This window comes from Tachypleus tridentatus, chromosome 8, assembly GCF_004210375.1.
Source record: "Tachypleus tridentatus isolate NWPU-2018 chromosome 8, ASM421037v1, whole genome shotgun sequence".
Classification (NCBI taxonomy): Eukaryota; Metazoa; Arthropoda; class Merostomata; order Xiphosura; family Limulidae; genus Tachypleus; species Tachypleus tridentatus.
Window position 1 is genome coordinate 36,702,480 of NC_134832.1, and position 26,927 is coordinate 36,729,406.

The following is a 26,927-nucleotide window of genomic DNA, read 5'->3' on the forward strand; positions in this document are numbered from 1 at the left end:
GAACTTCAGTATTTGTTTACAATTATTGATACAAAGATGAAATAAAAATTAGAAAATAAAGCGTCACATAAGAAGGAAAGCGGCATAAGCTGCTATCCTCGGATCATTTAATGACTAGTCTCTTTATAGTAATCAGCTCTGGATTATTCAAGAATGATTATTGTAGCGAAAGTAAGTTTGTAAGCTTGATTGAATACCAATATTTCAGCCATAATGGATATATAATGTACCCCTTAACGAGCTTAATAATAACGATCAGCTTCTGGGTATGTCTAAGAACAAAGTTCTTCATAATAACGAGCTTATTGTTCTGTAGTAATTAATCTTTTAGTAACAACAACTTTTATTAATCCAACAATGAAAATTGTTACAGTATTTAACTAAAACGACTAGCAAATATCCATCAGAATATGATAATGGATTGAGGTAACAGTATAAACTAATCTTAAAAGTCTTTAACTTCAAATCTAACAGCTCTTGTATTATTAGTCCTCATGAAGATACAATGGTGAAATGTTGGCTAAAATAAAAAAAGTTATCATATTCTCAAGAATAATTTTTTCTGATATTATTGCCATAATTTAAATAGAGCAAAACAATTAAAATATTTTTAATATTAGTAATTGTGGTTGTCCATACATCTAGCTAGCTTGAAAATAATTTTAGGGTTTTATAGTTTCAACTGTGAATAAATTATCACTACTAGTAAAATCTGTGAGACGTGAAAAAAATGTAAAAATTTTATGTAATATTTTATGTTAAATCTATAGTGTCAGCCTTCTGTTATGAAGATTTTTTCAAGAGCAAATTGCCATAAAGAATAAAGACCACAATAAAGAGCACAATTATAATATAATATAATCAGTAGTTTATTTAGTTATTGGGAAAAGCGGTAAGCGGATGGACAAAATATATATATATATATATATACACTACATGGCCAAAAATATGTGCTTGTTAAACATTCCAAAACTATGGACATTAATATGGAGTTGGTCATACCTTTGCAGCTATAACAGCCTCCACTCTTTTGAGAAGGCTTTTCGTTAGATTTTGGAACATGGCTGCAAGGATTCGTTCCTATTCAGCCACAAGAGATTGGGCACTGATATCAAGCGAAAAGGCCTGGCTCATAATGGAGTGGGAAGTAGATTAGATAGATTCTATGTATCTGCAGCCCTACTCCTAAAGACAAACAGAATAACAGTTAGACCAGTAGATACCCCGAACAACTATGTCAGCGACCATAGTTGTGTTACTTTAGACTTAAATATAGGTGAAATACAATAAAGAGGCAGGGGATGTTGGAAGCTTAACGTATCTCTGTTAGAGGAAGATCACGTCATAGAGGATGTTAGCACTTTGCTGACAGAGCTCTGTGACACAACAGAATACGATGCTGACTGGTGGGAAGATGTAAAAACCAGAATAGCATCTAGGTTTCAACATCTCGGAAAAACGATAGCTAAAGACAACAGGAAAAAATACATAAAATAGAAAGACAGCTAACCAGCCTATCTAGATTTGCAAACGGACACTCAAATTTTTTAGAATCAATAGAAATTTTGAGACACAAATTAGACGACTTATATAGCGAAAGATTAGAAGGACTCGAAGTAAGAACAGGCATAAGGGATTTAAACAGTGAAGAAACTTTTAATAGTGAATTCTATAGACAGTTCAAAAACAGACTGAATAAATCCAACATTACAGTATTAAAAAACCAAGATGGACAAACTACTACCAACCAGAAAGAAATAGAAGAGATCGTAGTAAAATTTTACAAAGAATTATATAAACTTAAAGATACTAATGAGAGTAAGTGGGCAGAAGTTACAAAATTTTTTCCCTCCCTTTCATCAGAAGGAAACAATCTTGGTGAGCCGTTTCAATTAGCAGAGATCACTACTGTTATGAAACGGTTCAGCAGTAAAAAAGCTCCAGGACCGGACGGACTCCCAGTAGAGTTCTATGAACGTTTCTGGGGCATAATAGGAAAACCTTTCATAGAAATGATTAACAATAACCTAGAAAAAAGTAAGTTACCTCCATCCTTTACGGAAGGCATAATAAGTTTGCAGTGTAAGAAGGACTCTTCGGATCTTATAAAAGATTACAGACCTCTTACACTGAGCAACATAGACTATAAATTATCCACTAAATGTATAAATAATAGAATTGCAAGTGTATTGGATCAATTAATAAAATCAGCCCAGACTTCTGCAACACCCGGAAGAGACATACTTTTTAATATCAATATGCTCCGGGATATAATTCAAATATCTAATAGCAAAGGCACTCCTACTTGTATGATTTCACTAGATCAGGAGAAAGCCTTTGATAAAATAGATCATAAGTTTCTGTTATATGTTTTAAAGAAATATAACTTTCCGGATAAATTAATTAGCTGGATAGAATTAATTTATAAAAAGGTGACAGCTAGAATAAATATAAACGGACACTTGACAGACAAGTTAGAAATTGAGACAGGAGTAAGACAAGGATGTCCGCTCTCTCCAACTTTATATGTTCTAATAATCGAAACCTTTCGTAGTAACGTTAACGCAGAACCAGACATAACAGGAGTCCACATTTCAGGCAATTACGGCATTCAGCAAAAGTGCCTTGCACACGCTGATGACGTAACCCTGACGTTAACTACAGAAAAAGCAACAGGAAAAAGCTTGCTGTCATTAGAAACGTATTGTAGTGCGAGTGGAGCAAAAATAAATAAATAAAATCCAAAGGGTTCTGGCTAGATAGATGGAGAATCAGAAATGACTTCCCCATCCAATATCAGCTGGACAAAACAACCCATAAAAATTTTAGGAATATGGCAGGGTCCATACGACCCAATAGCCCATAACTAGAGCCTCAAAGTTGCAGAAATAGAAGAAAAAATACAAAATTGGAAAGAAAACGAGCTGGCTTATCAAGCTAAAGCACAGGCCGTAAAACAAGTCATATACCCAAGCATAATATATTTGGGCAGAACACTTCCGCCCCCAGAGACGGTAATCAAGAAAATCAATAGGATAATATGCAGTTTCATATGGAATTCAAAAAGAGAACGCCTGGCACGTGAAATAGTCAATCTTCCGACCAACGAAGGAGGCCTGGGTCTACCCAAGTTGGACAACTGCCTGACAGCAGTTTCGATCCAGAACACGTGTAAAATTATGGGGTCTGAACACAACTGTGCTCTTTTCTGTAACTACACAGTTGGTTTCAACGCCAAATTTTACGTATATAAAACCAAAACTCAAGCACTACGAGCAGAAACTCCACCAACCTACTTAAAAAAGGTGATTGCAGAAACGAAAAAGATGACAATAAAAAACCCAGCAATAGAACTACATAAAATCTCAACAGAAAAAAATTACGAAAATTTAACAGATAAAATAGAAGCCAAAATAGTAATCCAATATCCACAAATAAACTGGAAGAGAGCATGGTTCACAACAAGCAACAGAAAAATTGAAAGCAAAAGAAGAGACCTTAACTACAAAATAGCACATGACATAGTTAGCACAACACAGAGATTAAACAAGCAAAGAGTCATGAAAACAAATAAATGTCCGTACTGTTAGCCCATAGAAACAACAAAACATGCTTTTTATGACTGTGCATACGTTAAAGTATATTGGAGGAGAATATCTGACATTTTCCACACATGCCTGAGAAGTTACGCTTCCATGGCCAAGCGTGTTAAGGCGTGCGACTCGTAATCTGAGGGTCGCGGGTTCGCATCCCCGTCACACCAAGCATGCTCGCCCTTTCAGCCGTGGGGGCGTTATATTGTGACGGTCAATCCCACTATTCGTTGGTAAAAGAGTAGCCCAAGAGTTGGCGGTGGGTGGTGATGACTAGTTGCCTTCCCTCTAGTCTTACACTGCTAAATTAGGGACGGCTAGCACAGATAGCCCTCGAGTAGCTTTGTGCGAAATTCCCAAACAAACGATGAAGAAGGGCACCACGGCGGACCAGCCAACGCTGGAGGTGCAAACCTGGTTAGCGCGTGTGTTTGTGTACTTCACATGTGTAGGTGCTAGGACAAATGGCTTATGGACAGTAAAAATAGTGACTTTGACTACACATGTGAAGTTGTGTATTGTGTTCCCCAAAAGTGAAATCAACATACGACAGGAAATTAAAAGGTTACTACGACGAAGGAATTCCACAGTTACAGATGAAAAGGAAACGAAGGTAAGTAAGGTAAGTAGGGTAAGTTTTTTCTATAACCTACGTTGTGTTAACTGGGGTTGCGGGATAGGCTGGAGATATGACCTTTCCTCTTCCCACAGTAACGGTTTAGTTAGATTAGTCAGTGTGTTCTCTAAGCTGAAGGAACGGAGGCGTGGTCCAGGAGATGGTGTTAGGAGGTCTACCCCTAGGGTACGGATTGCATCCGGGGGCCTGACGGTTGGCAGACAGTCCTCGGCGGCAGACGGCGCGGGAAACCCTGCGTGGTTAGCTGTCGAGTTGAGAGTTCGTCATACTGGCGGGTGTTGGGTACGAGGAGGTGAACCCGGAATTCTCGGGTCAGTGACGGGAGCCGACTCTTTGAGAAAGGAAAGACCTACAGGGTCAAGTACCGACTCGGAGTATGGCGACCACACGAACTTGATGACCCGGAGTAACGATCCGAAGTTGCTCAGCATAGGTAAGAGTTTAAATTCCTAGCAGAAATCGAATGTTGACCACAACCGAGCTCCAACGGCAAGGCCAACACGTAAAGTTAAAACGTTGATGTCATTGGCAAATGTAATACTTAAAATAAAATTCGTAATAGTTACTCTAGCACAGGGCTCTGGGTGTCAGAGAGCTATCTTATTCACCCAAACCTCTAGAGTGCTTAGGGCAAACATCTGTGGGAAGATGACGTTGAAAAAACAGGAAACTATAGGTAAATTTTAGTTAGGGTCACGTAAGCGTGTTGCCCACAGAAACATCGCAGCAGGCTTTCCAATTCACCCTAAAGGTGTTCGATGGGGTTGAGGTCAGGGTTCTCTGTAGGCTAGTCAAGTTCTTCCACACTAACCTCCGCAAACCATGGTTGTACACGCGGGCATTGTCATGCTGAAACAAAAAAAGGCCTTTCTCAAACTGTTGTCAAAAAGTTGGAAGCACACAATTTTCTAGAATGTCATTGTATGCTGTATCATTAAGATTTCCCTTCACTGGAACCAGCTTCGCTCAAACCATGAAAAACAGTCCCAGACCCTTATTCCTCCTCCTTAAAACTTTACAATTGGCACTATTCATTCAAGCAGGTATCGTTCTCCTGGCATCTACCAAATTCAGATTCGTCTGTCAGACTGCCAGATAGTAAAACATGATTCATCATTCCAGAGAACGCGTTTTCATTGCTCCAGAGTCCAATAGCGGCATGCTTTACACCACTCCAGGCAATGCTTGGCATTGCTCATGGTAATCTTAGGCTTGTTTGCGGCTGCTTGCCATGAAAACCCATTTCATGAAGCTCCCGATCAATAGTTCTTGTGTTGAGGTTACTTCCAAAGGCAGTTTGGTAGTCGGTAGTGAGTGTTGACAGACGATTTTTACGCGCTACTCGCTTCAGCGCTTGGGGGTTCCGTTCTATGAGTTGCATGGTATACCGCTTCGTGGCTGAGCTGTTGTTGCTTCTTGACGTTTCCACTTCACAATAATAGCACTACAGTTGACCAAAACAAATTTAGTAGAGCAGAAAGATGGCATTTTATGACAGTGCCACGTTGAAAGTCACTGAACTCTCCAGTACGACCCAGTCTACTGCCAGTGTTTGACTGTGAAGATTGAATGGCTGTATGCTTGATTTTATGCATCTGTTAGCAATGGATATAGCTGAAATAGCTAAATCTATTAATTGGAAGGGGTGTCCACATACTTTTGGCCATGCAGTATATATATATATTGTACAGTAGCTAAGTTGCACATGAAAATTTAGAACAGTTTTAGGTTTTGTGAATAATTAAGAGTCGAGTGGTCTTCAGCTATAAGTAAACTTTCTTTAATATAGAGTTCAAGACCTGAATGTCCCATGCTGATGATAAAGTAATTGTTAAATGAGATATTGTGACCTGTGGTTACAGAATGTATACGAGTGGATGAGTGGCTAGGTCTAAGTAATGGAAGGTTGGTGTTTGATGATAAGGCTAGGTCTCTATATTAAACATCTATTTCAGTACAATGATTAAATACTAAAACTTCTACGTTCATGATTCGTGTGTAAATATACGTCTAGTGACTGTAAGGTCATGTACATTGGCTAAACTAAACTCCACTTAAAAACTTAATGACATTGATTAGTTGCTTTTGCTCTAGTCTGTAAGCTCACAACTACTATGTCTAAAACCCCCTTCCGTAACTTCTCTCGAAATTGTAAAACAAATAAACAAGTCTAAATTATTTTATGGAACCCTGTTAAATACGAATTTTAATTTATGCTTATATTTTAATGAGGTTGTTGAAAGACGTAGTTGTGATTGTAAAGGGTCTAAATATATTATCAGATTTTTTTATATAAATTCTGTTAATGGTGATAATTATAGTGATCTGTTGAACGGTATGGTTGTGGTGCTGGCGGTACTCGAAATATATCCGGAAATTCTCCTTTTCACGAACTTTTGGAGAAAGAGCTAGCACTTGTACACCAGAAGGAAGCAGCCTTGCTATTCAGCTCTTCTTTTGTGGCCAATGACTCGACCTTGTTTACTTTACTTAAGAATTTATCAGGTATGGTCACTGAATTTACTTATACGGTTTTATTATTTTGTATCAAAACTTGTTTAACCCATATGTTTTTCTGACATCATGAATATTGAATTTAGAGAAAATGATACAATGATTAAATACTAAAACTTCTACGTTCATGATTCGTGTGTAAATATACGTCTAGTGACTGTAAGGTCATGTACATTGGCTAAACTAAACTCCACTTAAAAACTTAATGACATTGATTAGTTGCTTTTGCTCTAGTCTGTAAGCTCACAACTACTATGTCTAAAACCCCCTTCCGTAACTTCTCTCGAAATTGTAAAACAAATAAACAAGTCTAAATTATTTTATGGAACCCTGTTAAATACGAATTTTAATTTATGCTTATATTTTAATGAGGTTGTTGAAAGACGTAGTTGTGATTGTAAAGGGTCTAAATATATTATCAGATTTTTTTATATAAATTCTGTTAATGGTGATAATTATAGTGATCTGTTGAACGGTATGGTTGTGGTGCTGGCGGTACTCGAAATATATCCGGAAATTCTCCTTTTCACGAACTTTTGGAGAAAGAGCTAGCACTTGTACACCAGAAGGAAGCAGCCTTGCTATTCAGCTCTTCTTTTGTGGCCAATGACTCGACCTTGTTTACTTTACTTAAGAATTTATCAGGTATGGTCACTGAATTTACTTATACGGTTTTATTATTTTGTATAAAAACTTGTTTAACCCATATGTTTTTCTGACATCATGAATATTGAATTTAGAGAAAATGATAGCGGTGTTGGAATGTGCCAATGATGTCTTAGTTTCCATAGTCACTTGATAATTTATGATAACAATGGACGATATGTAATGTGTTTTATGCTAAAGAGTATTTGATGCTATCACTTTGTTACTTAATATATATGATTGAAAAATAACTACCATGACAGTAAAAAGCGTATTAGTTCCATATTAATGTCGTATCTTTAAAAAAATAATTGTACCACTTGTAGAGGGGTACACGTGCACGGAAAACTAATAATTGCGAGATATTGAGCGAAAAACTAGTGTATATCATAAATAAATATTAAAAAGTTGTGTTATATGTATGTAGCTATTTTTAATTTATTTTATTTATTGAAACATCATAACGTGTTTAAAATACTTGTCTAAATCTGAAAATCGTTGATAATGTATTGTTAACAACACAAGCAACTCTTAAAGAGACCTACATTAAAACTACGAAAACTGGTTAATTATAACAATGTATTGTTTTTCTCATAGCAATTATAGGTTAAACTAGATTTCAACATTTTAGCTTACACCGTAAGCTGGTGTTTTCGAAAATGTGGATTTTAACATAAATAAATGTGCTTTTTATATATTGTTCCACATATAGAGCTAGTAGGTTGGGATTAAAGAGATACTTATTTTCTATACTAGATAGGGCATTGAAGTACAAAACTTGTTTAATTGGAGCTTATAACATCTCATGACTGGTTTGCGTATTTTTATAAATTTCTTTTATGATGCTCGCCTCTAGAATATAATCAGAAGCCTCAAACAAACCAGTCTGATGTAATGAATATTTCCATCAAGAGGATAAAACGTATTATTATTATTCACAATTAATGACACTATAAATCTCAATACTTTCACATCTGTATGATGATACTTTGACAATAGTGACTTACAACTTCTTGCTTCATTATGCAAATACTATTTTCGAAGTAAAACTAAACGACAACGAACTTCAAAAATACCTGGGGAACTTAATGAAACATCAAATTCAAAGCATATTATGTCAAACACACAAATATATCAAACTAGGCTATTAAACAATTACATTTCATAGAAAGGTTGAACACTCTTCTTCTGATGTCTTTTTTTTAACTGTAAAGTGAGAATTATTTATAGTCAGGAGTTTAAAACAACTATTGAATAATAGATAAAACAAATCAATAACTCGGTATGGCTTTGATGTTTTTGATTAATTTATTATTTTCTGATTGGGTCACCTCTTTAGACACATTTCTTTAAGTTCAAAGTCCCAGTTTATAGTAAATATCAAATTTTGATTTTTATACACATAAGAGGAGCTTTAAGTTTTTCAAAATAAGACCCCTAGCAATGAAAGAAAAATTAACAAAAATGATTTTAGGATCAAAGAAATTTTCGTAGCAAGAATTTAAAAGAATGCTTATAATTTTCATGTTATGTCAGTGCGATAATGGTCGATAAAATGTTTATGTTATTAAACATAATTACTTGAGTAGACACAACGACTGTTTGTGACCTTCGTTTTAATCTTTTTAAGGCTGTCACATGTTTTCTGATGCTGGAAATCACGCCTTTGTGATTCAAGGCATTCGAAATACTGGAGCTATTAAACACATTTTTCGTTACAATGACCTAGTTCATCTGGACCAACTTTTGAGTAAAATCCATGTTAATGTTTTGAAGATTGTGTCATTTGAAACTGTCCACTTTATGACAGGTAGGAGTATTGTTTGTTGATAAAAGAATAGCTATATAATTGGTTACCTGTGCTGTGTCTACAAGGAATTGGGCCACAGGAGGGCAAGTGGAGATATATAAAAATAAATTTGCAAGTTAATTTTATTATATGTGAACTTGCTTGTTTTTTTTTCACTTTAAACATATGACAAGTTTTACAAAAGTACATAATCTTATATTTCTGCTCACATTAAATGAATTCCAATTTATAATCTATTATTTCTGTATAAATATCTATATGTGAATAATAACTGAAAATAAAGTTAATAAAATCACGAAACCTGTTCTATGATGTCATGGAAAATCTGACTTCACTGTAAAATTAATTCTAAAACAGATTATCTTTATGCATTCAACAATAACTTGTTTTTTTCCTATTATTTTTATTTTTTTACGGTGTTGATAGTGTGCCCTTTTCTAGTAAATTATTCTAGACCATATTTCTAAAGTTCATATAAAGTTTTGTAGCACACTGTTATTTCTATTAACTGAATAATTTATCCTGAATTTAATACATCTCTCTTGGCGATATCTATTATTAAAACCACACAAAATTCGTAAAAATACGGTCAATTGCAATTATTAATAGGCTATTCGTTCAGGTTTTGTAAATGAAATAGTAAATTGTTATTTTTATAGGGCTTCTTTTATGAAACAGGTAAAACAGTGCTAATTCTGAAACTATAGTCACTTGAACAAAAATATCAGATTATTTTTGTAAGCATTTCTCATTCTTTTATACTTATAACATTGTACTTCAGGGTTTAATCCCCATTCTATAACTTTGCACTAAAAACCAATTTTTTCATGTTGTATGTTCTTAATCGCAAAGCTATGCAATGGGAATATCTGTGTTGTGTCCACAACAGGCATTGAAACCTGTTATTTTTAGCACCCGGCATGGCCAGGTGGTTAAGGCGTTCGACTCGTCACACCAGAGACGCTCGCCCTTTCAGCTATGGGGGTGTTATAATATGACGGCCAATCTCACTATTCGTTGATAAAAGAGTAGCTCAAGAGTTGGTGGTGGGTGGTGATGACTAGCTACCTTCCCTCTAGTCTTACACAGAAAAATTAGCAGTGAAAGACTAGAGGGAAGAGAGGTAGTCATCATCAACCACCGTCAACTTTTTGCCAACAAATAGTAGGATTGACCTACTAGGATTGATATTATAATTAAATCACCATACTAAAGACATTTATTAGGGTGGTGAATGTTGATTGAAAGCCTAAGGAATATTTCAGTAGAAAACAATTTCATCGGTAAAAATAGAGTGTTTAAACTTACTTTTTTGAAAAATTGTTGTTTTTTGTGTTTTTTTAACATAACATAGGAATGCAAGTTTTGCAAGAAACCACTGTTATTTCAACAACTTGAGTCATGTGTGCTGTCAGCTTGTAGAAAGCTAAATGGATGCCCTTGGATGATTGCTGCAAACTTACACAAAATTTATGTTTCATTAATGGTGAAAGGGAATTTTTATTTTGGAAAGGATGACTTTTAGTTAAAGGCAAAAATAACTATTATGTTACATATTGCTGACATATATTTCATTTATAAATTACCCTGAAATTAGGTATTATATTAAAATTGTATTATGAAGAAATAAAGAAGCATTCCACATAAGACTTAGCACTTTTGAAAATGGACCTTTAGATATATAAATGTAAACATAACATATAAGTGAACTATAAACTGTTATAAAAATACAAATTGTTACAAAAGATAGCACTAATTATTTTAACATCTTACTGAGTTAATTGTATTTGTAAAAGTAATATTTCAGATCTCATATTTTCATAATTCTTTCTTCATATTTACTTGGGATGCAATTTAACAGCCCATTAACACTCCTACTAAAAGTGGGGCCTAATAGGCCCCAGAGCAACTTGAAAGGTTATTAATATTAGGCTAATAATTTTGTATTTAAATGAAATTGCCATTTAAATCCATTAATGAATGGATTAACGAGATTTCCACTGTCCCTATCTACTATCTAGCAAAACCACAGCCAGGGGAACGGGCTTGGAGGAATCAGGACTAGAAACGTCTTTTCGTAGGAGTGTTAATGTTTCATATGATCTCAGTGCCAGTTTTACTTTCATGAAGAATACTCAATGCATCCTTTGGCTCCATATTATTTAACAATCTTACTATATGAATTTCCTTTCTAGGTAAGATTGTTACTGTTTCTTTCAACCAGAAGTAAACACACAGCAGTATTGCACTGTCATGTAGTCAGAATTTTACTGTGAATCAAATATAGTGCCTTGAAAAGGTATTCATCCCCTGTCAGTAATGTCACATTTTGATGAAATACAAATAATGCAAACAGTTATTTAATGAGCTTGTTTTTATTCAAAACTTTAATGATCAATTACTGTTACATATGAAGAAAGTTGAATAATAGCAAAACCTGCAAAGAAAATACATAAATTGAAATTTGCTGACTAACCTTAACATAGATATAGATAGAAAAGATTATACAACAATATACTATGTTGATTTTTACTGAACATGGATGTTTAACAGTAGAAATATCACTAAATGGTCTGACCAGTTGTTGTAAACATATAAGAATCCTGAAGTACATGAATGGAATAGTTTTTCTATCTCTCCTCTTCTTTTCATAGCTGCAGTGCAGTGTAGATAGAACCACTTTCCCTTGGATGGCTGAGAGATAGCTATGCTTCTGGAACTATTTAAATGAGCACTATATATATATAACATGCACTGAGAATTATCATTTTTTTAAAATAAAATCCAAAATAACTCATCAAATACATTTTTATATTGGCAGAACAAACTGAATTTAAATAATAATTTCTTTTTCTGAGTGAGTATTACTAAAGAAAGTTTGTTTTACATAAAATTAAGAAATGTACACCCCAACCAAATAAAAGGTCCTAAAATCCTAAAAAAACATTTTAATGTCATATCTTATTTTGATATTAAGTTTACAATGATTACTATGCATAATCTTAAAGATTTACTGAAAATCATAATTTACTTGTCTCTATAAATGATCATTACCTGAGAACTGTTTCATAATGATACTCATATTTTTTTGTAATAATTATTTCCTGGAAATAATGGAAAATTATTAAACTGCATATTTAACATTACTGGCTTTAATATTATATAAAATTTAAGGTAGTCTCTCAAATAATAACTGTTGTGTTTTATATTGTATGTAAAACAATAACACTGCCATCACCTGCATTTACACTGTGCATTTTGGTGTTATATATTATGCAAGGAAGTCCCTCATACTAACACTTCCAGCTTTGATATTATAGGCAATGTTAGTAGTTCCTCACCACTTCAAGATTTGTTGTTGTACACAAGAGCAAGAGATTTCCCACAATAACTTTGCAAGCTACAATGCTATATAGAAAGGAAAACTGGTTTACCAGAAAAACTGTTAGTTTTGGAGCTATACACCATGTAGGAGATCTCCACAAATGTTCTCAAAATAATGGCATTCATGGTGCTGTATGTATTGCACGCAGGTCATCCACAATCACACTGTAAGTTTTGACATCATTCAAAATCTATGGAGTTTTTTCATAATATAATCATTAGCTTTTGCGTTGCGCATAATCCGATGAGACCCCCAAACTAATATCGCCAGGTTTGGTGTTATATGGAATGTAAAGGACTCCACCAAAATCAGCATTGGCTTAAAATATAATTATGTGCCCCATTAATACAACAAATTTTGGCATTATATATATTTAAAAACGGCTGGTATGGGTGAGAAAATTTTATGTAGAGGAGCGTACAAGGTTTCAACCTTCTTTGGTCATTGTCGAAGAGACAGGTTCCCAAAATGAAAATAGTCATTCATACAACTCGCGCTGTTATGAAACCATTGGTTGCTTCAGTAGTTAACTGTGTATTGCTGTGTAAGCGTGTATTACAGCCAACATACTGAATCAGTCATATGGCTGAGAATGAATCAGTTACAGTACATATTCATTTAAATTTTATCATTTTGAATAATGTAATCAGATGGTCATATACAAGCTGGTTGGCAAAATTTTCAGTATATCCATAAACACATTCAAAATCCTTTATTAACTTTTCTGTATACTTTATTCTGAAAGTATGTATGCAATTCACAGCAATATTTTTAGGTTTAATATTTCTCAGTAGTCCAAAGTGATAAGATCAAGTATTCCAGTATCTTAAACGTTAAAGCACCGTTGATGACTTACTTATGTAAATATATCTCATTGACCCAAGAGGGGAGTTGAACTAGTTTTGTCATAGGTAAAAGGCAACGTGGATCATGTTTTTATTCATGCTATCTGAATGCTAACAGCTCTCAAACACCAATATTGTACCAAAAAATAAGGAATACTGTGCGTTTATAGTATTTGTAAAATATTACCAAATTTTGTGGTAGAAGTTCACTACTAGCGTGGATCATTCATTGCTGAAATAGCTGTAATTTCTCATTCATTCATACAGTGTATTAGACAATGATTCTGAAAAAAAGTAGAATTTCGTTGTAAAATACAGCTGAAGCCAGCAGCATTAAAAACTGATGCTTTGTCTCACTAGCCAGGGAGAGCATGTACATTCATTGAATGTCTAGATAATGGATACTGTGCAATGATCAAATATATTGCCTTAACAATTATAATTGATTATATAAGCAATGACAATTTTATTTTTAGCCAGACACCAAAAGTGACCATCAAGGAACTTAAAAAAGAGGAGGAGAAAGACCTTGTTATGGCTGTTATGTACCATGCAGCAAGGTAAAGCATGGTTATCATGTAATACATTTTCATAAACATTTGAAAGCAGTTTTTACTATAATTGTATAAAGAGATGAACAGATGATGTGCATATTGTGCCACATGGATACTTACAGAACAAATTAGATACACAATGAAAAACTTTGAAAGAGCTGACGTTTGTTTTTGAAATAATTGGTCTGAACATTTCTGGTATTCTACTTAAAAATGAAAAGGTCATTAACATCTGTTAGTTATTGCTGAGTATTTCAACAAGTGGCAACTGGAACATTCGCAAAATTTTCGATGGCTTTATAAGGTGAAATCACAATTACTAATTCATTGAGAATGAAAGAAAACAACATGTAATACATTTATTGTTTTCCATTAATTTTGATTATATATTGATTTGGTTTATAGAATTAAACTGCCTCCAAAATTTATGAATACTATTGAACATTTAATATTTGAAAATTTCCCGAGTGAGATTGTTGTTATACATGAATTTCATGTTTATTATATTTACTGGTATTATTTTGACTTTTAGGCTTCCATGTGATATGTCTGAATTCAACTTCAGATCTAATACTTGTTCTGCCTTAATTCATTTAGTGATTGAGTTATCTTAAGACTTAATTTCTGCTTATTTTGACTTATGTACTATAATAATGAATTTCAATTTATATTCAATTTGTCTTTCAACCTGCATTGTATTTGATTTTCTTTATTCCAGATTTACCCTGTGTTTCATTAAATTTCCTATTTTTCAGTTTTTATATTATATTATAATTTTTGTTATTTTGTGTTTGTTTTGATTTTATTTAACTATATGTGTTTTTAAGCTTATCCAGCATTTTCTTTTATTGCGTTTGAGGCTCAGCGGGTCCAAGTGAGGATCACAGGTTTGAATTTCTACCCTTCCAAACATGTCCGTCCTTTCAGCCGTAGGGCTGTTAGTCAATCCCACTATTCACTGGTAAAAGAGTAGCCCAAATATTTGTGGTAGATAGCAATGACTAGTTGTCTTCCCTCTTTCATTGCTAAATTAGGGACGGCTAGCAGAAATAACTCTCTTGTAACTTTGCACGAAATTCAAACCACCATATTTGGTTTAAGCTGTATTGTATTTAGAACCATTCATTTTGAGTAAATAATGTATTAAATTCCATTTATGGTATGTTTTATTTGTTTTACCTTATAACTCACTCGGTTCAACTTTATAGTTAATTTCTTCTCATTCAAGGATAATTCTAATTTTGTATTACATATTTACATATTATTATTCTCTGTTCATTTTGTTCCTTTACTTGGGTATTCTTCCAATTCATCTAGTTCTGTATTCCTCCATACGTTTTTGCCTGTATGTGTATACTTCTAATTATTTTTTATTCCATTTAATTTATAATATGTTTGGTTATGTATAATTTTGAGTTTATTCTGATTTTATTTCACTCTTATTATCATATGAGTTCTATCTGATTTTTTCTGACTTAGGTTTGGTTATGTATAATTTTGAGTTTATTCTGATTTTATTTCACTCTTATTATCATATGAGTTCTATCTGATTTTTTCTGACATAGGTTTACTTCGAGTTGCATCTGAGAGTTTATTTTTGAATTTTTATATGAACTTGGCTTTGGATTAGTTCATTTTACCATAGTTCATGCTTATAAAATACTTAAAGTAGGGAAGGAAAAAGTGCAGAAGTTCAAAACTGCCAGATTTCACTCTTCTATAACTCAAATACTTTTAAAAATTTCTGAAACAATTTATGCAAATGTGTTGCATTTAGTTATTTTCTTGTAAATAAGATATAGATATTTGTGGACTTGCTTGAATCTACGCCTCGATTCTTTGAAACATACCACAATGGTCGCATTAAAACAAAGAACTGTTTTAATGCGCTAGGCATGATCTAATGGTCAGTGTTCCAGATTGTGAATTTGAAGACTTAAGACTTGAACCAGTATTGAATACACTCCACATTATAGCCTTGGAGGCATTATAATTGTGGCATTCAATCCTACTGTTTGATTCAGAGTAGCTACATATCCACTGGATAACGTTGAGTGGGTTGCCCTCCTTCTGGTTCTGGCTGTAACTATCTATGAGGAAACAGAAATAATATCTTCATGTGTTGTTTTTTGTTATTTTCTGTCTTGGCTTCCTTCACTCATATGAATACAAATATAAAATGGGAAATTATAGCTTGAAACCCAAGTTTGACCTCAGTAAAATATTAGCCCTGGTTACAAAGATGCCTCTTGGTCAGCAGATCCTAATTGGAAATGGTCATGCTTGAGACTCGGAGATCTCTGAACTAGCTATCTAATTACTAGTTACATAAGTAGTCATTCACAGTGAAAATACCAATGACAAATACTTGGGCTATTTTTATATTATCCTGAAATACACCAAAACTGAATGAAAGATTACAAATATGAACTAACGCTGAGACTAGTATGGTTGACCTATGCAACTAATTTAAGGTTTGGGGATCGAGTATTCAAAGGAGAAATATTGTAATTTTTACGGGTGGAATGAAAAAGTAAAAAAAAAAGATGTGAAGTTGAACAAAAATAAATTATCTACTTAAAGCAAAAACAGAAAAAAATTGATGTTACAAGAACTACTTGAATTAACTGAACAGCCTAATGCATTATTGGAATATTAATAGAATAATCTGTTGAAATGAAATAAATTAATGAACTGTATTTAATTGCAAACAAGTTGTATCTACCAAAGAAAGTGTGAATAAACTTTATATGAGAGTGAACAGAAAAGTGTTTGTCTGACTAGTTAACAGGAGACATGCATACATGAATTGTAAACTAGATGTTTTAAAACCTAAAAGAGATTAGATTTCTACAGAACGCCGTGAATCTCTTATTATCTGAATATCAAAAACCGTTATCAAAATCACATTATCACTAAAATTGATTAATCACAAATCTGGATCACTGGGATCCAGAAGTACTTCTGCTCCATGTGTCATTCATAAAGTAGTCTTATACTCATTGGGTGATGTAAGATACAGTATAAATATACCTGCGAGTTGTTGGTAACTTTCTTAACATAATCCTGTAGAATAAAATAACATCTAGGATTGAATTATCATATGGCTTTAATAGAACTTATTATGTTCTGTATTAGAACTCTAGAGAAAACTAAAAATGGGAAGAGATTATAAAATAGAAATTTTGTTCAGTTTTCGAATGTCCATAGTTACATATATATATCCTTACACAAATATTGAAGCCAACTACAAATATGACAAGGAAATCAATTTAAGCTTTTTCCGTAGCATAAAAATCGCGTTTTATATATTGTGTATACAAAGCGTTCATGTTCTTCCTTCATTCATCGTCTAATTTATCGGAAGCATCTAAAATGATTGTTGCAGCAACTTTACCATCTTTATCTATAAAGTTAATCATGTCTTTCTTGTGTCGTATGTGAATTATAGAAACCATATTAGTGATTTTGTATTTGAACAACATCCTATCGCTCTCTTGCCTGTGCGATACCTATAATATCAGGCTGGTATAAATGACGCACTCTGATTATCTCTATCATCTGAATTAAGAGAAAACACATTTTACTTTAAAAAAGAACGTCTGAATCTTTGTACCGAGAACATTCGATTTCCACTAGTGACGCACATATTATATAGTCCATACGTTAATTTGTATATGGTACTTTCTAATTCATTTGTTACACAAACAGGTCAGTGATTATGTATATTCCTCAAAACACTTTGGAAAATCAAAAGCAACACTATATGCTTCAGGTGTTTTCACATTGATCTTTTTCATGGTAATCCTTTGGACACAATAATTTGTCAGAGCATGTTATGTCATTTTACCAGTTTAAGCAGTAGTGATAACCAAATCAGCTTCTGTATCTTGTATGAGAATAGACCAATAATAATTGCAAAGACAGTTCCCAAATAATCACCTAGGAAAGAATTCTGCAAGATGGTAAATACCAGGCTCAGTAGCTTACACTGCTTTTTATTAGGTTGAGGAATAATTCGTGAGCGTTTTTAAATAATTTCATTCAAGCATTACATGCAAGACTATACAACACTTCAATGCATGAACACATTACACCCAAAACATTTATTATGATACTTTATTTCATGTAATACCTAGGTATATAGTATGCATTGTTTTAAACGAAATTGCAAAAAATTAAATGCGAAAAGCAGATGGTGTCGAAAATGCTCGATTTTGTCCACTTGACATTCCATTTAATGAGCTGAAAATGAAACCAAAAATTAAAGACATATGAAAATCAAACACACCATCTATTAGAGCAAAAAATTATCTACCAAATGACATGAAATATTTTGCGAAAGCGTTTCATTTATGAATATATTTTTTTAACTTAAAAAAACGCTCACGAATTATTCCTCAACCCAATATAATAATTTATTTATTCTAGTGTTCAATGCACTCTTGGAACATTGGATCACTCTGTAAAATGCGTACCATATTCGCCTTTTACAGCATAAATGGCAGATGAGTTTTCATACCAAGTTCATGAACGATATCCAAACTATATAGAAAATCGTCTTTCTACAACATTCGTACAATATGATCGTTAAAATATTTTCAGCATCATTTTGAAATGCGGAACAACGACCGACAAAATGTAACCAGTGTGGGTAGAACAATCACTTATTTAACAAGTGGCTTCTGTTTGTGCATACTTTGGCTTTATCAATGGAATGCATAGTTATTTTTTCTGTATAATCATATTGGCATTATCTAAAACTAGAAAGACAATATTTTATTTGCTTTCCCCTTTTCCAAATAGTTCCATGCAAGATAATGGAGATGATTAGGTATAAACTTTCAGAAATTGATATATCAGAATCCAGATTCAAGGAAACAAAATCGCTCACTAAAATCAAAATGAGCTAAGCGCATTGCTTTCTTCACAGCAAAAATATTTTTAAATCCATAGTTGTAGAAAAAAAAAAGATTGAATAACAGAATATACAGTGCTTTGCAAAGGTATTCATTCCCAGCCAATAATGTCACATTCTGATAAAATACAAATAATATAAACATTTTTTAAGAACTTGTTTTTATTTAAAACAGCTTTTTGTAAGTATTAAAATGATGTCAAGATATGAACATTAACGTCCATCTCAGATATGGAACTCTGCAAATCTTTTAAAGTAACTGTTGGCATCAGAGTGGTATCCCTAACCAATTTCCTGCTTGTCCAGCTGGAAGGATGGTTTGTTTTGTTTTTTTGGATTTTGTGCAAAGCTACACGAGGATTATCTGCGGTAGCCGTCCCTAATTTAGCAGGAGGCAGCTAGTCATCACCACTCACCGTCAACTCTTGGGCTACTCTATTACCAACGAATGGTGAAATTGACCGTCACATTATAATGCTCCCACAGCTGAAAGGTAGAGCATGTTTGGTGTGACAGGGATTCGAACTCGGACCCTTAACCACCTGGCCATGCCGGGCAAAAACAACGTCCGACAAGGTGGTGGAAGGGTGGTGTGAAGCACACTTCCTTTATTAATGATGACATTAACTATATTCAAATGGATAATCAGCGACTTTTAAAAATTGTATAACCTCCTTCTAAGCTCTTTGGTCTTCATGGTTGGTTTATTGTATCACTTTTTGAGTTGTAGCTTGTAAAGATACATCTACTTACCATATCGCGGGAGATGTACCTCCCTTATCACGATACATTTACTCTAAAGTCAAGGTCGGCCACGTTGATCACACACAGAAAGACACCATTACACAAATTTTGTGACCTTTTACATTAATCATTTGCATCTGAACTGATTTAGGATTTTCGTACCAAAAGGTTTAATACTTGTGCAATTGAAAATATTCTAATTTTGTTTGAAAATATACTTTATTTACGTAATATTAGCGTGTTTTTTTTTCCAGCTTTCTTAATTTGGAGTAGATATATAGATTTTAAATCTAAAGTACATTTGAAAGTTTCACGATTGCAAGCTCAAATGGCAACAAAATTTGGAAACTTCGCAGGAGTGTATAAATGGTAAATAAATTGAAAACGAAACAGTTAACTAATTTTTTTCGTTGGTGCTGTATTCCGTTTCACATTAAAAACATAAAACCACCTTTTGAAAACGCGACTGGAAGTGTCAGCCTGGTATTAATAATAAAGTTGGGTTGTACTGTTATTATTTAGTGCTAGTATTATTACAGGAAAAATAAAATTAAAGGAGGTGAATTAATTTATGTTTGGGCTATAATTGATGGAAGAGCAGTATACGCATAAAGTTTGACAATGGATTTTAACAGAGAATCTGTATTGGATGAACTTAACAGTAAGGAAACTTATTTCTGTTTTAATACGTTATTTTTATAATTTATCTTACCATAGCTTCCACAGGTAAAGAAAGTATTTTTATATTTACTGCAATTTAAGTTAGTCGTTACAAGTATACAATTTACACTTACAATTTTCATTTCACTCATTTAGCTAACGCTCTTATATTAAGTTGGCGACAGGTAATGACAGTTGTACATTATGCTTATGGTTTTACATTTAAATTATATTTATACTATTACACCATAAAAATGAAACTTGAAAGGTACAAAAGAACTGTTTTCTCCACTTTTATTTTTACTTTTAGGATATCATTAATATCTAATTTTTAAAATCAGACTAGATATAGAATCAGAAGTAAAAACTTGTGTTATCAAAAATAACAATTTTAAACTTAAATTTAAGTTTAAAGAATAAAATGTGAGAGTGAGTTTACATTACAATTTAAAACCACCATAATATATGATTCAGAGACGAAATTACATATTTACAGTGCATTGCAAAAAATGTGACATTATTGGTACTGGTGAGTAAGTCAGCAAGGTGCTGGCACTGTACTTATGGATATAATTGTACATAAGTTTAAGTCATTTAAATTAAAAAGTAAATTTCAAAGATGTCACCCTTTTTTTTAATTTAATGAAGCAGTAGAATTGGAGTGAAAAGCACAATGATACTGTCAGTATTAATTTGCATATATAATGTTTTTATCAGTATTAGTCTCCCAAGTTGAATTAAACACTTGAAATTTATTGCGTGTATAGATATTACATTAATACTGTCATAAAATCACTATGTGTAGCACATACACTTACAGCATCATCAGATTAGTATATACTAATTGATAAATGTGTGATGTTTTAGTGAAACACAGTATGAAACTACTAATTGTAACAGGGGAATGAATAGTATGTGAGACTCAGAGTGATACCTTACTATAGTAAGTAATCATAAAATCTTATGTTTAACAGTGTAAACATTAAAATGTATTATACACTTTATTTGCTGATATCATGAAATGGCAGGATATGTTCTTGAATAGAGACAGGAATATTCTAAACCAATGAATTTCAAATGATTCATGAGATCCTTAGATTATTACATCACATCTGGAAGATCATACCTTTATTATTTTGATATGTACATGTATAGGTATATATTTCATAGTTTAATAAGTTGCTTAAAATGTAATGTTGCACAATTTCACTAATACTCTTTAAGGCTAATGTTGTTTCTTGTGTATGCTCCAAGTCAGTTAATTGTGTGAAAGTTTAATAGCTTAAATGTTTATTACACCTAAAGTGTGCCAGTAGTAATACTTGGATGTTGCTTGCTTCCTGAGCTACAGATTCATACTTCTTATTTACAATATTCTGTTTTAACATGTGTTATTACCGCTTTTAGCCTCATTATTTGTTGTGACTCTGTGATAGGACCAGAATATGCTCTTGGGTATAGTGTGAGCAGTAAGGCTCAAATGCGGGTTTTAAGGGATTTGTCAGACTGTGAAGTACTGATACATGTCTGAACATTAAAGTTAAGACTTCACAGCTCTCAATTTTTACCACAGCAGTTCTTACTTGTAATTGCAACTAAATTTCCACTTTATTGTATCATCATAGAAAATTAAGACGTGTGAACTTGCTATGCCATTTTCTTTGAATAAAGATGGAGAAACATATGGAGGATCAGGGTAACAGTTGTTTATGATCTGCATATTCTTGTACAATTCAACAAAATTGATTAACAGAAATTTTTAAGTGATTTGTTGTACTCTAAGGTTAGGTATATGTCAAAATGTTAAAAGAAATATTCCAGGTGTTTTATACAACAAATCCATTTATTCTTTCTACAAAATCCTAAAGTTTAAGCATGCAATAAATAGTTAATTCAATTTAAAAAATGCTCTTGTATACAGCTTTAGTGTAATGACTGTAATGTAGAACTTTTTATAGTTTTATAATAGCCATTGTTAAAGTTGTTTCTTCTTTTGGACTTTGAATTAATATTTTAAAATATTCATTTCTGTGTATCTCTAATGTTGTAATAATATTGAATTTATGTATAATTGAGGTGTAATACAAGTCAACATATAATGTATACTTTATTTTACTTCCTTCTTATAAGGATGAAATTTTGTGCTTGGTGCCCTATAGGTTTTGTTTTTTTTCTGTCATGTCTGTCATAGTGAGAGCTTTCATTTTTGTCTTTTGTTATGTCCTCTTAATTTAGAATTTGAAAAGAAAAGACCTCCTAATATACCTATGCCATTGGAAGAATTCTTGAGACGAATTGCAAAGACGGGTGATATTGCGTAAGTGTTTATTTGTGGCTATGTAATGCACATTTTCACAATATTATTATTATTATGATTCTGAATTTATATATGCACTGTTATTCATATAAATTGAATTGAAACAAATGTAAAATGTCAAGAAAAATATATCTAATCAGGTATACTCATTACTAACTTTATTTTTAGTTTTGCACCAAGTATGTAAGTTGATCTGAAGTTATATTAAATGCAGCATTGGAGAAAGGGAGAGGAGAAATAATACAAGTTAAATATGGGAACAAGTGCAAAAAAAATAGCTTATCACCTTTGTAATAATTATCTCTAAGATAATCACTTGCTTTATATGAATAGGTACTTTTAGTATCTGTAGTATCTTTTACAGCTATTTTTTTTCAGTATTTAAAATATGGTTGGTCACCTGTAGTCTTGATGATAAAGAAAGTGAAGCTAATGCATTTTTATGTGCTATAAAATTAGAGGTTTGGTTGTTTCTTTACTTATATTTCAAAACAGTGTCCTTCCATAAATGACAGTTTTTGGGAAAGGAAGAACATTTTCCTAACCCACTCTAAGAAGATTAGAAGAACTTGACAATAAAATACATGTTAGAAATACATGACTATTTCTGTTTTAAGTTTAATGTGTTATGATTTAGATCTTTTATATAGAACAAGTGTTAAATTTAATTATTTTGAAAATGAAAGTTTATCATAAGTTTGTTTACACAACTGTTTATGAATTATACATTATGTAATTCAATAGTTGTTAATTTGCTATTGTTATATCATTGTGTTATATTACTAGAACTTTTAGAGTTTTCCTGTTGTATTAATTGAGTGTTGTTGCAGTAGCTTGTGGAATGTTCTAGACATTTTTTGGGGGTATAAGTATGCTTTGAAAATGGGGATTGATAGTTAGATCAAGACTGCATATTTTGAGTGTAGCCAAAAAGAATCTATAGTGGTATATCTAAAGTGAAATTATGGCAGACTGTATTATAATAATAGTAGAGAAGAAATAATTTGTCTTTTCAGTTGCATTGTAAAGTAACTGAACCAACTGAACAATTATTTGAAGTTCTGGATAAAACTAGTAACCAACAGTGTAACCAAATTTATATATGTTTGTTATGTTATAAGGTATTATTTTAAAACAAATGGACAGTGTGCTGTTTGTTGGTTATTGAAATTTAATACCAACAAATCACAATACCTACTATAAAAATTGTAGCCCACATGTAAAATCTGTCAGTACCAGTTTTACATTTTTACTGTGTTTCATGGAGCAATGGTACGATCCATTGTTAGGCCACATATTACTGCATTTTCACTTCATAAAAATTAAAGACCTTCCAAATCTCTGTTTGCTTTCTAGACCTTCATAAGAATTTTATTCCTTTTTTGAAGTTAAATTTCAAATAGCATTTCTACTATCTTGTTTGCAGTGGTTTTGAAGGATTGATTTTGGTCACCCCTACATTTACTTTCATTTTGAAAAGTTTTTCTATTTGTTTTTTAATACAGTGTTTCAATAGACACAGGAAGATTATACTTACAGCCAAGTTCTTAATACAATCAGGTTCCAACTATAATATTTATTGTTCATCTATTATTAGCTTGTGATTCCTGTTTCATTCTTTACATATGGTTTTTAAAAGAACAATAAATTTCTTTAAGAAAGCCAACTTCAAGGGATAATGATAATTTCGCTTATACAAAAATTGTGATTTTTAATTACTACTAATTATTAATAATAATACAAAAATAGATATTCCATTTGAGACTGTTGCCTTAAGGAAATTGTTTGACACCTTGATTTTTTTAGTTATGTAATGAAAAATAAGAAGAATAACAAGAAATTAAAATTTTTTTGATATAATATTTACAGACATTCCTAGAATTTGTAACTCGGTCATTGCATAGGTATTGTCATAAAAGGAAATAATGTATAGTATTTTAAAATTCCTATGAATTGGTCAACAAATTCAAAAGTTTTTTTACTGTTTCTTTTTGTTAATTGTAAAACTTTTTTTAAATCAAATTACTGATAGTCACTGGAAATTTGAAAAATCTAGAAAAATTGAACATCTTTCTTTAACAGCTAAAGTTCTTATGAATGTAAACCATGTAATTAAAATGTCAGCAATTTTAATGTTTTTCTGTGTTTTACATCATATTAAGTGGAGTTGGAAATAATTTTACTGAAAGTTTGTGCTATTTATAATTTTTATTCTGCATAAGAGCTTTGTACTTTTCATTTTTTGAGAATTATTTAAGTATTGTAGAGAAACTTTATGTTGTGATTCAGAACATTGCATTCTGTAAAGTTGCTGTCTTTACTTGGACTGTGCAACTACTTTATGGCTTCTTTTTCTCTTTGTATTGTGTATATGGATACATATAAACATTTCTGTTCACTTTTGTTGCTGTTTATTCAGACATATAACACCTGTTTAGCTAAATGTTAATGTTGCAGATGTTTTCACTGAAACATTTTAATTAAAATTGTTTAATAGAATTTTCCAAATGAAAAACCAAAATTTGTAGATTAAACAACTATTTTATAGACTTGAAGAGTAATTTCCTAAGTACTGCCTATTATTTTGAATCCTCTAACAGGTTTCTGTAAAATAGCTCCACTGTTAAAGCAGCATACAGACAGATCTTTCCATGCCTCCAGCAGTGTCTTTCTTAAAACAGTATGTGGATAATTGAGTAGATAAGTCTGTCTAATACTGCATCTGTTTCCACTTTTCCAACATTCTTTTCCTTGACTGCCTGATTCCACCTCCTTCAGCCCTGGATTCTGGCATCAGCTGAGGTCTACTTTCTTAAGCCTCGAAATTTAGAACTGTTATTTTTGTGCTCCCCAGTCACTGAAATTTACATCTACTGACAGACCTGACAACTTGCCCCAGGGTAGAATCCATGGAAGTTGACATACCTCCTGTTATGGCTGTAAACTGACAAGTTCTCTGCCCAGTTCTGCTCCACCTATGTAAAAATGGCCTCTTTGATACAATGGAAGTGTCAAGGTTTCTGTTCTAAAGTTGATGATATTGAGGCTTTGATTGATATCTATCATCCTGTGTGTCTTTCTTTACAAGAAATGTTCCTGAAAACTACCATTACAATCACCTTTTGACAGTTTTCCTTGTACCAGAATGACAGGTTGTGTGATGGACTTGTGCTTGGAGTTCCTATTTTTGCCACTTGACACACCCTAGGAGACTATAGAGATTCATATTTGTTTGAGTAACACCATCACTGTTTGTTCTCTCTACCTGTTTCCTGAAGAGACTTATGATCAATGAGACTTTGATGCTCATGTTGAACAGTTGCTATCTCCCTCTATAATCCTGGACATTAATGGACACAATCCCCTCTGAGGTGATGCTGATATTGATGAAAGGGGTCATTCTGTAGAGCATATGCTCTTGGATCACAAACTTTCTTTTTTCAGTACTGGTTCTTATACTTATTTTCATGCATCTAGACAGTCTTTTACTGCCAGTGGTCTCTGTCTGTTTCATTTCACTCTTCTCTCGCTTTTCTTGAAGGATTGATAGTGACTGACATGGAAGTGATCATTTTCCTGTTGTTTTGAGGAGGATTGGCTATGATTTATGCACCTGACCCAAGTGGCTCTCTTTCACTACTGTCTCAGAACTTGATCTTGCCATCATTTGTCTGCCATTGATAAATGACTGCATTGTAGCAGTGACTGACTGTGTTGTATAGGCAGTTGGTTAACCTATTCGTAAAATCTGTTTTCCATGGTATCCTTATCTATGGTGCAGTCCTAACTGCTTAGAGGCATGGAAGACTCGGAAACAGACCTGAGATATCTGTCATGGGTATATCACTCTTTCGAATGATATTGCTTTCCAAGCATGGTGGGTTAGACATCAAAGCCAAAACGAATTTTGGCTTAAGTTCACAACAAGCATCTCTTCTAGCACTAGTTCGAAAATCATATAGGACAAGATTCGGAAGGTCATTAGGAAGTATACTTACCATCCCCTATCAATCTTGCTTTCCAGTAGCTAATAAGTTCTGATGTCAAGAACATCACTGATACTCTCCATGAGAGTTTTTTTTCCTGCCTTTTTGGTCATCAAGTTTTGGGCAAAGTGATTGCCTCTTTCCTATAGAGCTAATCATCTCTATGACTGTAATTGCCTCTTTACACTGGTGGAACTCAATCTTGCTCTTTATTGGTCTAGCAATACACTGGTCAGACCTGATGATGTTCACTATAAAATACTGTGCCATCTCTCTCTCCTGCCTCTTTTGCTGTTCTTGTAGGTTTTTAACTGGATCT

General features: G+C 32.8%; 1 protein-coding gene across 2 annotated transcripts in view; it reads left to right on the forward strand.

The window, feature by feature from the left end:
- The first annotated feature begins 6,595 nt into the window (after nucleotides 1-6,595).
- The window catches only part of LOC143222183 (uncharacterized), a 67,880-nt gene continuing 47,548 nt past the window's right edge, over nucleotides 6,596-26,927 (forward strand). The window contains exons 1-4 of one of the 2 annotated variants that reach the window (XM_076448263.1): nucleotides 6,596-6,735; nucleotides 7,206-7,389; nucleotides 9,020-9,199; nucleotides 22,541-22,622. In XM_076448263.1, coding sequence (XP_076304378.1) covers nucleotides 9,028-9,199; nucleotides 22,541-22,622 — 254 coding nt within the window. In that variant the 5' untranslated portion in view covers nucleotides 6,596-6,735; nucleotides 7,206-7,389; nucleotides 9,020-9,027. Of the gene's footprint in view, nucleotides 6,736-7,205; nucleotides 7,390-9,019; nucleotides 9,200-20,094; nucleotides 20,307-22,540; nucleotides 22,623-26,927 lie in introns of those variants that run through there. The other variant, XM_076448264.1, reaches the window with a different exon arrangement.